The sequence below is a fragment of the Coturnix japonica genome, chromosome Z, assembly GCF_001577835.2.
Source record: "Coturnix japonica isolate 7356 chromosome Z, Coturnix japonica 2.1, whole genome shotgun sequence".
Lineage (NCBI taxonomy): Eukaryota > Metazoa > Chordata > Aves > Galliformes > Phasianidae > Coturnix > Coturnix japonica.
The window spans coordinates 33730399-33744453 of NC_029547.1; the positions used below are offsets into that span (position 1 = coordinate 33730399).

At 36.7% G+C, this 14055-nt stretch overlaps 1 protein-coding gene across 8 annotated transcripts in view; it reads right to left on the minus strand.

Annotated features, from left to right (window-relative positions):
- Window positions 1-14055, minus strand: part of PRUNE2 (prune homolog 2 with BCH domain) — a 129231-nt gene that overhangs the window by 70014 nt on the left and 45162 nt on the right. For all 8 annotated transcript variants that reach the window (XM_015849165.1, XM_015849164.1, XM_015849162.1 and 5 more), the window contains exon 6: window positions 13613-13707. In XM_015849165.1, coding sequence (XP_015704651.1) covers window positions 13613-13707 — 95 coding nt within the window. The remainder of the gene's footprint in view (window positions 1-13612; window positions 13708-14055) is intronic.

The following is a 14055-nucleotide window of genomic DNA, read 5'->3' on the forward strand; positions in this document are numbered from 1 at the left end:
GAAAGACTGAGGGTACAATACACAGGGGACTCCTCATTGCCTAGTTTACTTCAACCTTCCAACTACTTCCAGTTGTCAAAAGGCCCTATAAATCAGCATTTTTAAAGAACAGTCATAGCATAATATGTACAGATCCCAAATAGTCAACAGTGGCACCTGACTTCAACTGGCTAATATTCATGGAAATTTTAATACATAAATAAAAATGAACAAAATGAGTACTCTCATGGTTCTACTCACCAGAGCATTTTGAAAATCCTTTGGATTTTACTGTTACACTGTTAGTACTATGAGTCCACAGGAAGTAAGGCTGAGGTTTGACTTCTGAGTAAATATTGGTTTATACTAAAAACACAACTCCATTACCTCAGAGGATCTGTGTAAGTGTAACTGACTGGAACACTGTAAACAATTAGGATAATGATATAAATGAAGAAAGAATTCATACTAGACCATAAAACAACCAATATTTTCTATTTATTCATCTACAAGTATTTACAGATTATTTCATGAAGATAAACAAGATGCAGCATCCTAGAGAAGTATAAAAGCACCCAGGAATAAACAGAGAAACAAAATTGGCCATTCTGATTAACTCCTGATCAAAAAGACTGAACAAGAAGAAATCCAACACTACTATGAAAACCAATCTGAAAGTTAATCATGAAACCTATGGATCTTACTGCCAGCCTGGGGACATCACTCAGAAGAACACTGAGCAGAATCTAAAGAAAAGTGTCATATTTATTTGAAAAGAATACCTGCAGGTTTTGTGAGTAAAGCAACTTTGAAAAAATGTTTCCTAATAGAAATCAAATGATTGTTCAAAGAAAGTTTATTGCACTTTATATCTAATGCATGCACAGTTTTTAATTATTTGGCTGAGTCCTCAGATCTATAATAGGATTGTGCAGGCTCCTTGCTGAAAAAAAAAATATCAAAACAGAAAGGAAAGTATGTGCATTTCTTAAGTCCATTGTACATATCATAAAGCACAGGAGAGGACTTCCACCAAGGCTTTTTTAAGAATAATTTTCTTTTGTAGCTATTTCCTATTAATTACAATATCACTTGTGTAATGGTAGCAATTTTCTTATCCTGCAGTTTGTGTCTGTTTATGTAACGGAGATTTTTTGTTCTGATAACTGTAAAATATGCTTGCTCCTAACTAAAGATGAAATCTAATTTTTCTTATTTTTAATATACTCTCCCAATTTCAGAGTTGGAAACAGTGATGAACTTGGGTTACTGCTACATGCTCAATCATTCACATTTTTCCCCGGTGATTTTTCACACAGACACACACAGGACCGGTGCGGGCAAAGTTCTATAGAGTCCTCAAAGAACAGTTATGGCATCAGAATCACTAAAAGCAGAAGGTAACCCACAGAGAGAAAGAAAACAGATAGGCAACAGCAGGAGGAAGCCCTGGAAGCTTAAAAAAAATTGGAGATTTTCAAAATATTGATGCCAAGGATTTCCATGATTTTAAGTCTCAAGAAAAAAAAAAAAAACAAACATACCAATATTTATTTTGTATCTCCATCTTAGTGTGTTCCAAATCCTAGCAGTGAATCAGAGCATCAATGCATTCACTCAGCTGGTGATCCTCCTGTGGAGGCCCAGTGACAAGCTAAGGCTCCCCATGCTACCACGAATACAGACATGCTTTCACCAACTGCACGTCATGGAGAGAGCCTGGCCTGGGGGTCACGCAGCATGCCAACTAGAGTAGGATGTAATTCACACACTGCTCCAGCAAGTCAGCCTCGTGGTGAGACACACAGCATTGCAGTCTTTGCTAAGTCCCAGCTGAGGGGCAAATAAATATATACAGAACTGAATGCCACAAGTATATGGGATGAATCTGAATATGTTTCAGCTCAGTTTACAAAAAAAATGGGGTGTGGGGAGAATATTAATATTTTCATTGCCATTTTTTTCTGTTCACTCACTGTGTGTTTACCATAAATTAGACCTGCTGAGAGTGTGATGCTGAGCAACCCATATGGCAAATACTCAACTGAGAAATGTGAAAGGAAAATCTTTTTTGTTTCTAAATTATTTTTAGTTCCTTTACTTAGAAAGTCTTGTATAACAGCAAACGCTAAGAAACAGCCCTTCAAGCACTATTTTTATACAGAAGAAGAGTCAACAAACTTATCAGGACAAAAACAAAAAAAACCAACAACAACAAAAAACAAAAAACAAAAAAACAAAATCGCCACATTTTCAGTCTAATATGATTCAGTAATTGATGAAATCATATAAAAGACAGCATATAGTGCTCACTCAAGTCTTTTGATTTTAATGCATAAAGATAAATTAGCATAAAGAGTATTTATTCTATATCATCCCTAAGCATTTCTCTAGACAAAACAATCCACAGCTAGTGTAGGCACTTGCTGATCTACCAACAGCTCCTAACTTAATTTCAGGTAAAAAACAAAACAAAACAAAAAAAACATAAAAACCAAAACTATTCACTGTTCAACCTTTTTCTTTTGTAGCAAACATTTGGAGAAACAATCAGCTTGGTACCAAGGAAACCTAAATAAAACCATGTCCATTTTATACTTGATAAAAGCCTGATATGAGCCAGCAAGCTGAGGTCAACTGTATCCTGGGTTGCATGAACAAGGGGTGGCCAGCAAGGCAAAGGAGGTAACTGTGTCCCTCTGCTCTGCCCCCTCATGAGGTACCATCTGGAGTACAGCACTCCAAGAACAAGAAGTACATGGAGTTGATGAATCTGATCCAGAGGAGGCCATGAAGATCAGAGGGGTGGTGTATCTCTATGTATGAAGAAAGGCCAAGGGAGCTGGGATTGTTCAGCTGAGAGAAGGGCACACTGTCATCTTCCAGAACTTGAAGGGCACTTACAAATCAGAGGGAGGGTGCTTTTTTACATGGTCTGATAGTACTGATAGGATAAGGGCGAATGGTTTTAAACTAAAATTAGGAAGATCTAGCTTAGAACTCAGGAGTAAATTATTTTCTCAAAGGGTGGTGAAGCACTGGTGCAGGTTGACAAGAGAAGTCACAGATACCCCATCCTTGCAGCTGCTCTAGTCCAGGTTGGACAGGGACTTGGGCAACGCATTCAGAGGAGGGCTACAAAGCTGGTGAGGGGTCTGGAGCACAGGCCTTATGAGGAGAGGCTGAGGGAGCTGGGATTGTTCAGCCTGGAGAAGAGGAGGCTCGGGGGAGACCTTATTGCTCTCTATAACTTCCTGAAGGGAGGTTGTAGTGAGCTGGGGGTTGGCCTCTTCTCTCGTGTTATCAATGATAGAACTAGAGGGAATGGTTTTAAGCTGTGTCAGGGGAGATTCAAGCTGAACATTAGGAAGTACTACTTCTTGGAAAGGGTAGTCAGGCATTGGAATGCACTGCCCAGGGAGACGATGGAGTCACCGACCATGGGAGTGTTCAAGAAACGTTTGGATGTTGTGTTGATGAATATGATTGAACCGGGAAGTATTGGTAATGGTTGGACTAGATGATCTTCTAGGACTTTTCCAACCTTGATAATTCTGTGATTCTGTGATTCTGTTGCACACGGCATTCTACAATTCTATGAATTCTGAGTGTGGAGTCCAGGCCCAGAATGCTGATCAGATCTCTTTGATAGCTTGCAAAAGGGAAAAACAAAAGGTAAAGATTCCAAGTGGAATGTTTACACTTCTGTATTTGAAAGGCTGTAGTTGTTGCTTGTTTCTGTTGTTGCTTGTTTTGTTTGTTTGTTTGTTTTGGAGAACCAAAGTTTCTGTAAACTCAGTGAAAATCTGAACAACTGCAACACAGAAATAGTGAAATGAAGTCAGGTTAAAGAATACCTAGAAGTGACATTTGTCATTCTGTAAAAAGAACTTTATAGATGTTTGCTAGAAATATAACACAGCAGAGGCAAGAAAGTGTATCACAACAGGTACCTTACTAGTTCTGCTATTTAAGGAGATGGACTGTTAAAAGATACGAATGACAAAAGCAGTCTTGAACAGAGTAACCACAAAATGATAATGCTCTCAATTCCTGGTGATCAGGAGGGTGACTGGCAAAACTGCTACCTTCAACTAACTTTCAGAGTTTGCACTGTTTAGAATGGAGGGTGGAAGAGTCTCTCGTGAGACAGTCCTAAAGGGCAAAAAGTGTCCAGGAAAAGTAAATTAACAATAAAAGGAGGGCCAAGGGGAATCTTCATCCTTTATTAGATGAGGCAGGGAACACGAACACTGAGGGTGAAGAAAAGGCCTCAATGACTTTTAAAGGCAGAAGCAGAGAAGAAAGACCAGTCCTCAGGGTACTCAGCCCTCTGAACTGGAAGACAGGGATTAGAACCAGAACACCTTGTAATTCAAAAGGAAATGACCTGCTACTTCATGTACACTATCACAAGTCATCCATCCCATGGTGCTAAGGGAGATAGCTGAAGTGCTCTCTAAGTGCTCTTCCATCAGTTATTAACAATCTTGGTAAACCAAGGAGGTCCCAGGTGACTGGAGACTTGCCAATGTGCCCCTCTACAAGAAGGGGTAGAAGGAGGATCCAGGGAATTACACAACTGTCAGTTTGACTTTGGTGTTGGGGAATCACACAGTATGTGCAGGACAACTACGAGGTCAGTTCCAGCCAGCCAGGTTCATGAAAGGCAGGTCCTGTTTGACCAGCCTCATCTCCTATCACCAAGTCATCCACACAGCGAATGAGGTAATGGCCTTAAGTTGTGATGGGGAGGTTCAGGTTGGATATTATGAAAAAAATATCATCTGAAGAGTGGTCAATCATTGGAACAGGCTGCACAGGCACATGTTGAAGGCATCACTCCTAGAGGTTTTCAAGAAAAGGGTGGATATGGAACTTAGGGACATGGTTCACTGGGCATGGTAGTGATGGGTTGATGTTTCAACTAGATGACTTTGGAAGCCTACTCTAGTATCAGTAATTTCACAATTCTATGATTCTAAGAACCCAAAATGGGAGTAAATAAATATCAAGTATAAACTTCTGTTGACAAAGGGAAAAACCAAGATAGAAGAGATCCTCTTTAGTTGGTCATGCAAAAGAAGAAACATTATCCTACAAGGAAAACAGAATTTTGATGTATTGTTTTGTATTCTGCTACCAACTACACAGTCCTAGACCTGAGTGAAAGAACCAGGTATTTCACATTCACATGCATTGTTTCCTTCTTGGAGACTGAAGATAACATTCTCCCAACCACAAATTAGTTGTATATATACCCGAATGATCCATCTCTACAGTACAAATACCATACATATAAATAATCTGGTGTGATACAATTAATCAACTGCCAGAATTTTCATTTAGTGTAATCATATTGACCTCAATAAACATTTTCTTGTTTTACATCAGCATAAGTATTTTGTTCAGAAAGAACAGAGACTGTTAGAATCCTGGAAAACAGCTGTCAGATACACATAAGAAATTCTAGGACATTGAGACAGTCAAAATTGCAGCAACAGCAAGCGTTTTTGTGCTGTTGTTTGTTTCTTTTTTTTAACCTGAACAGCAATGTGAAGTTTGTGACTTTGTGAAAAAATATTTTTTTAAAAAAAAAATTACAAGAATAACCCAAGCCGGAGAAAGGAAAATCTCTCCACCGCTGTGTTTTCAGTCAAAGCATTTGACGTAGTTTTAGTTGTATAACCACCAACACAAGGATAAAGAAAATAACAAGCGTCAATTTACTGAGACCCACACACTGAGAAAACTAATTGAAAAAAAATTTAACCAGATACATTTTGGGAAAAATACACTAAAAAGCTCTCTAAGACTTCAAAAACTTCCTACTATTATAACGATAATCAATAAATTCCATCTATACTTAGAAAATCAGATGAAAAATGTTATAAGCATTTCATAAATTAGTACCCTGAAATTTTGTCAGACACAGCACTCGACTTCAAGCAGGCTCACAGCATACTCAGTTACAAGGAGTTGCAAGAAGGGTCTTCCCTGTTACCAGAGCACACAAAAGTTGCAGGTGGGTGAGGGGGAGGCTGGAATTACATAGTACTTCTAATCAATTTAATTAATACAAGACTCCAAAATATTACTACATTTTAAAATGACTAAAAGATGCAGGGCTGAGCTCCTAATATGTAGCAGAGGGTATAACATTAATTGGTGTGTACTAATATCACAGGCTATCATAATGTTTACCAACGATAAGCATTTATTCACTTAAATTCCAGTGCAAAAATTATTTTATGTACATGATTTGCCAACCAGATAGGACAAAGTAAGTATTTCAGGACACAGCAGATTTTTTTGTTTTGTTTACCTGCATAAAATACCACCATTCTAAATAAAAATTGCAAAATTTTACAGGTGTGTGTATATGTTTTTCTGAATTCCATAATGAAAAATAGAAAAGCAGTCACCAAGAAAGATATTTGCTTCTTCTATATCTATCTGTTGCTTCCCATGGATATGACTGTGGACTTATGCAGTAATACTAACACCAGCAAACACAAAATACATTATTTTACTTATAGCTTGAATTATTTTGTAATCTTGGTTCAACAGTTTAATGTTCTACACTAAGTTGTTTCCCACACAATAGGCAAAGAAAAAAAAAAAAAAAGGAAATAGCAAAAAAGCAAATCTAACTTTTCTGTAATATTTACATTGCTGTTATTCATATTATGCCTCCTTATTTTCATGCATTATGGCCAGATCTTAAAGTATTAAGTGCTCAAGTTATGTTTTACATTAGCATAAGTAAAAGTATAATCTATTTCACACCAAAAAACTATTTTTATGCTGAACATTTCTCAAAACAGCACCTCCCGCTGTCAGTGTCTATGCCCCATGAACAGCTGAGCTGAAATGCTACTGACAAGAACGAGGAGAGTATACGAATGATGAATTAGTCAGCTTTGTAGAAGTCAGGAATGCAGTTCAATAATGATATTACAGATACTGCTTTATTTAGCTGAGAGATATGTGTGTTATAAAGCCATATTTTATACAGATATTTCACATGTATAATAAAGATTGTATGTAGAGAAATACATTTCATAAACAATACAAAAGAAAATACAGTTTATCTTCTTGAATAATATGCTTGTAAATACAAGCACATTTTCATGTTAAATGTTAGTATATTAAGCTAATGTGCATCTTTATTCATTTAATCATTCTAGCAGCTATTTTACTTTGTTTATTAAGTTTTGAACCAAGATTGAGCAAAACAATAGCATAGACCAAATTACCAAATTCAGAATAAATGTCAGATAAAATTTAACAGATGAAGTCTATGCAATTTCTTTAGACACTGAAATAAACTGAAAATAACATACACGATTGCAGAACTGGTACTGTTGTATGCAGAACTGTATATCTCAGACAAGAGGTGATGCTGCAAGTACACAATATCGCTCTGATGCTTCTGGTTTACTATGTGAGTCATGAAAGCAGTATAGAAGGATATAATCAAATACATCTTTCAAATATGATTTTAATAACACAGTCTTGAGCACAGGCTGATTTGGAATCACTGATAAACAAAGTTGTCTTGGCAAGTTTTAGTAGTTCACTTTCAATTCACGAGGAACTCTAATACATACCTTGCCTGACACATTCCATGACTTCATATGGACAGACCTTAGTGAGTAGGGGCACTTAATCCCACATCACCCTCATGTGATCCCCTGGAAACAACCTAGTCTTAATTTAAATCTACATGCAATCCTGGTAATCACTACAACCAACATTGAGAAGCACTTAATCTAAGGTTCTTCTTTCCAGTTTCTTTTCACACCTTTGAAGATGAAGAAATAACTGCAAGGGAGAATTCAGCAGATTTACCTCAGCTCTCCACACCATGGATCGTGCTCATTGCAGTTGAGATACTTAGTCTGACCTGAGGCATCAACATAACAGCCACCATCCTCCAGAACACTTCATTCTGACATTTAAATATGAGTGTGGTATTTACATTAATACAATTAATGCATGTCTGACTGTATTACACAGTCCTATAAGGGGACAACTTAACCCTCCTAATGCTTCAAAAAAATCAAATGGAAGTATATTTGAGCTTTGCGTACTATATATGTTATACATTTTTCTACAGGCACATCTCTCACACTGACATTTTAAGACCTTAATTAAGGTTGATTTATTTACAAATGGTATGTTTTCAACTCTCAGAAATGATGTATTTAATGTTTTATTTTTAAACACAATTAAAAAATAATATATAAATATATACATACTGCAAATGTAATACAGATAACAAATTCATTTAAGCCCATTTATGCACATTAGTGACACACCATGTGGCAGAAAGACTAGGACTACAAGAAGACCCCTTGGCGATTTATTTTATATTAAATCCCTAATGGCCTCTTCTCATCTTTGCAAAAATATGCACAAAAGTCCAGACTATGCAGCCATTGAAATGAGTGGTTATTTATTTGCTAAACGAGAACCCTATGTTTAATGTTCCTTAAACATAAGGTAGTCTGCAAAAGTCGCATTCCTACAGCTCCATACATCATTTATTTTACATACCCTAACTTCTCACAACAGGCATCAGAAAAATATCTCTACACAGCATTGCTACTGTAAGTTACTAAGAATTTTGTTTCCGATTCCATTACTGGAAGATTAAATGTTAACATGTTTACTTGGGGCTTTCTTCTTGTTTTGTTTTTAGCATTAAAAACAAATTCATGTGCCAATTTGATGTCATTTAAAATATGTTTATATTTATACCACAAGAAAAAAGTTTCCAAATGCGTAACTATGGTCCAGTTGTTACAGACAGAAAAAAAGGGTCCAAACCTTCAAACAAGCATATTGGAGATTCACATAACAACACATCATAGATAGACATCTATCACTTGTTTTACATGCACCAGTTGAGACAGAGATCCTTGCTTTGTACATCTTATGTGTACTCCCACATTTTTTTGCTACATACATACGAACTAGAACAAATGAGCAGTGTAGTTGCATGTCAAACCACTATTAAAAAGTAGAGTAAAAATAAAATTGCATCTCTGAGATCAGACTACTTATCTTCTGGTATGCAGATCCACTGTGCTTCCAAAGACCTAAATTTCCTATGTTCTGGTTGCTGAAACAGTCACTTTGATTTTGGCTAAGACATAAAATCACAGAGAGGAAACTTGTTGCATGAGCCAGAGCTTTTTCTTTGTACTACCCCTAATTTGTTTGGAATAGTAGGTGGTGTCAAATAGACTATTAATGGACTGCCTTAATTATCACAGGAGGAATCTGATTTTTCTATTGTCCAAACCTATTTCAAATTCTGCAAGGAGACAAAACAAATTTTCATGAAACAGAAGATTAAGGACTCAGTCCAAACAGATGTATTATTTAGCTTGAACTTCAGGAGCGATTTCAACAAAAGTGATCATGCATAAAACCTGAGCTTTAATCCACTGTACTAGACTTAGAAAAGCAGAACATAGAGTTCAGTTTAAAAGTAAGTGATCATTCCGCAGGAAAAGAATGACTTTCACAGAAAGTCACATTGAGAAGATATTTCCCATTTCCAAGAGAATTGCAGCAGAGAACAAGAAAAACATACTCTCAGGGTATAACATAGTGTAACAGAAATTAACTACAATGCATGCATTGAATTTTGCTACAATATCCTATGAGTAATCATTATTTGGACCTGGGGAAACTTCGTGGTAAAGGGCAACAAAAATAACTGTAATATGGGCTCTGATGCTGTTTTCCCCTCTACATTAAAAATACAAACAAACAAATAAATAAATAAAAATTAAAAAGCCACTATTCTGCATATGAAATCCAGGCAGCACATACTCTGGCAGCCAGTCACTAGAGAAACAAGTCTGATTTCAACTTACAGACTTTAAGGTCAGGTAAATCTGAAGCACATATTTACCAAAAAATCTGAAGCTTTGGATCTGAAGCACAGATCCAAAAGTAGTTAACTCAAAAAAATGCAGAGCTTTACACAAATTCTCAGTAAAATCTGAACACTCCCCTGCCTTCATGCCACCACTTCCTACTCCAGCAACACTGGAAAGCTTTTCCTGTCTAAGGACACTTAAACATCATCCAGCCAACAACTAGCAAGCCGACAGAGAATGGATCTAAATCACACACAGTTGAATAACATCAGCACTGACATACAAATAAAGCATTGAGAGCAGTGCACTATTAGTTTCTGTGTTCACACCTTTCTTCAAAAGAAACTGTTGAGAATGGGAGTCTGCCTTTGTGTGTTGGCTGACCAGAGAGGCTATGGATGCCCCTACCCTGAAGGTATTCAAGGCCTAAGTTGAATGGGGCTTTGAGCAACCTGCTTGAATGGGAGGTACCTCTTGCCTATAGCAGGCAGGTTAAATCTAGATGATCTTAAAGGTTACTTCCAACCCAAACAATTCTATCACTCTAGGATTCTAGGATTCTATGAAAGAAACTTACCTCCAGGCCAAGATTCGTCTAAAAAGAACTTCCACCCTCCCATGAATTTAGTATTTTTTTTTCAGAATTTACTCTCAACAAAAATCTGTAAACTTAACCAGAAATGTTGATAAGAAGACCACAAAATTATCTGACAATGTGCTACTAAGCACATGAGTTAGAATATCAGATTTATTGATTTCTGACTGTCTTCATTGTACCAAAAAGTTGGGTGAAATCAGAGTTTGGGTGTCAAGCTATAGCACTTTCATTCTACATATACTCATATATCACTGTAGGAGATTCATGCTTCTGAGCAGTTTACAGTACAATCACAGAACCACTGTCTTTTGTTTTGTCAGCTATACGATAGAACAGTGAATCAAAGCAAATAGAACTGAGCCTATCAAAATCCCTTAAATGAAAAATGCTTTTACTTATCTGTTGATTTAGGAAACAATTCGACCTTGTGAAATTTCTGAAGAAACAATCACATACACATATTCACCACCTGCAGCCAGTCTGCATTTCACATCCCTTAATCATATCTGCAGAGCACATTCAGGATAAGTGTAAAATCAGCATCAAAAATGCTGAGAAAATACGAAAGCCATTAAAATTTGTGAATTCTCAGATCATAACCAAAATCTAAGTGGAACACAGATGTAATTCCATTATGGATACCATGTTTCCAATACTATGTGAAGTAATTAGCATAGAATATTTTTGCAAGCCACCCAGTTTATCACAGTAAAGACCATATCATCCTCAACAGCTAATATATATATATATATATATATTTAAAATGTCTCATACTAGTGAAACACTGTAAATAAGAGAGTTCAGAAAACATTGTAGCAAACTGCATTAAAGCAGGAAAAGCAAAACTGCACTCCAGACAAACTCTGAAATTAACAATCCTTTTTAGAAAAAAGTATTAGTTTCTAAACGTCACAACTAAAAAAAAGGCAGTTACACCTCTAGGGTAAAAAACAAAACAAAACAACAACAATAACAACAACAACAACTTTCTTTAATATAAAATATTTACAGCAAAAGGTGAAGAGAAATGCCAAAAAAAATGCTAAGTAATTGTTACGGTTTTGCAATTTGGTTGGTGTTGGTATTCCACATCAGAACACCATGCCTAATAATGGGAGTAAAGGGGACAAGTTTTTTTTTTCTGTGGACTGCCTTAAATGGGCATGTGGGGAGGGGCACCGGAAGGGAAGTGGGGAAGGGGACCAGGTTGCTGGCCCGGCTCCCTGCGAGGAGACAACGTGGTCGGAGCTCCCCGCCTTCCGCAGCTCCATCGGTGAGATTGGAGACTTGGTATTCTCTTTGTTGAAACTCTTTTGTTGTTGTTTAGCGTTATTAGGTTATTAAACTGCCGTTCGTTCTCAGATCACCTTTTTCCTCCTTCATTTTTTTTTTTTTAGACCCAATCGCAGTCTCCCTTCCCTTCCCCTCTCCCGAAACGCACGTGGCCGCGCAGTGTCGTACAGTGCCGCTAGAGAAAGGGGGGCACTTTCGTTCCTGCTCCCCCGGGTTTGTTCCCACTGTCCCTGAGTGAGCTCTAGAGAGAACTCCATGACAGTAATGTTAAGTAATAACAATACTAAAGTTATGATTAGAAATAATCTGTCTTCAGTAAATTTCTGATCACTTGTTCTTTTTACATACAATGGAATCTACTTTCCTTCCCCAACAGCCACTAGATGCACCCACAGAAATAAAACGGTGAAACTTCTACTGTTTGATCACCAGATATTGCCACTCCTTGAAAAAACTGTGCTAGCATCAAATCTTACACAGTTGCTGAGAAGGTTTTGAAGACTAGCTTGCTTTTTTTTTGAAAAAGTATTGTTGCCAAATCCAGTTTACCACAAGGAACAGTGTCAGGTCATAATGACTCTGAGCAGTAAAGATAAGTTCAAGCATATTTAGCTGGAGCTTTGATGTGTGGAGCACAAGATCTACATTCTACATAGTCTTCAAAATAATTTAAATAAAAATAAACTATAATGCTATATCTAGTTCCTCATTACTAGCCCAGTCTACACGACATTCAATGAAACTGACAAAATAAAAAAGATTTTAAAAAAAGAATAAGAGGAAGAGTTCGTTAAAGAACTTTTAAATGCTTGTCTTCTCTTTTGGGGATTTATCCTACTATACTTCTCCCCTTCACTCTTTACTCCCAACTTAAGCATAATTTTCATAAGCGAAATTACAGTTAATAAAGCAGTGAAGGTTTTGACCATGCTAAAGCCTGCTTGATGTGAAGAAAGTAACAGATTCTGATTTATGTCTTCATTATTTGATACAAAGATTGCTTTGAATGCCTTACTATACAAGCTGAAGAAAAAAAGCAGAAATGTGTGGATTATTAATAGTTAGATTGTACCAAAAACTTCCTCATCCACTGAAGCACCTTTTATTTGCATGCCAAATACAGTTATATTTGCATTTACTTCAGGTCCAGATAACCTAACATCCATAATACCAGTTATCTTGACATAGTGACACAAAACAGATCACAGAAGTTTTCCTTAAGAAACGGTTAAATGTTTGGGACAGGTTGAGAAAGAAAAGTCAAGCAGCCTCTTTCAGGCTGTCTGAGGGACACTCATTAAGAAAAATGCTTAGTTTTGATCCAAAAGATCAAAATTCTATGGACTTCTTTCCTATCATGGTCCTTTTTTTCTCGTTTAATTTTTGTACAAATATGGTCAGTCCATCTATATAGCAATGGACACAGTTCATCACACAGTTTCAGGTGTGAGGAACAAAAGGATACTCTCTCCTTTCAAAGAGCTGAGGAAATGCTACACCAGATACCTAAATTGTACAGCACAGCGTAAGTGAAAAGGACAAAACACTAGGACAAAACACTACTGAAGAGTGACTAGAAACTTACACGTTCAGTATGCCCAAAGGCTGCAGTTCGCTGGTGCCAACTTTCTTACGCACCATGAAATTAACTAATAGTAATAATAATAATAATCAGAAGCAAAACACTGACAGTCAGATCACAAACAGCTACTCTTCCAAAGTTAGAAAAAATTCTGCTCATATACAATCTAAAGAAAATACAAGATTCAAAATCTTTCCTAAAAAGCTCTTTCCTTATGCATTAGAGCTATTTACCAACTACGTTATTTAGGCTTTCTCTTACCTCTAGTGTCATGTGCACAGTGCTAATTGCTATCTTGATTTCTCCATCTGAAATCTCCTTGAGACCCTTCAACATAACTTCCTCGATGCTTACACCTGCATCAGAAAAAGAATTTCAGCACACCCAGACACTCATAACTGAACAGATAGATACAGCAAAATTAACTAAAAACACAGCTTGAACCTTAATTCTGTGCCTTCTGTACTTTAGGACACTCTACAAGAACAGTAATATTAAATGAATGCTAATAATCGAATGCTCAACATTTCCCAATAAGTTCTTTAAGAAAGGAACAAAGTAAAAACAAACAAAAAAAACCCCACACCAATAGAAACTCAGCAACAACAAAGGATGAAGAGTTAAGTCTCCTGCAATAAAATTAAATTATTTGCATATTCACACTTGTTAGGTCAACTGAATTCCAGTTACTGATTAAAGAATAC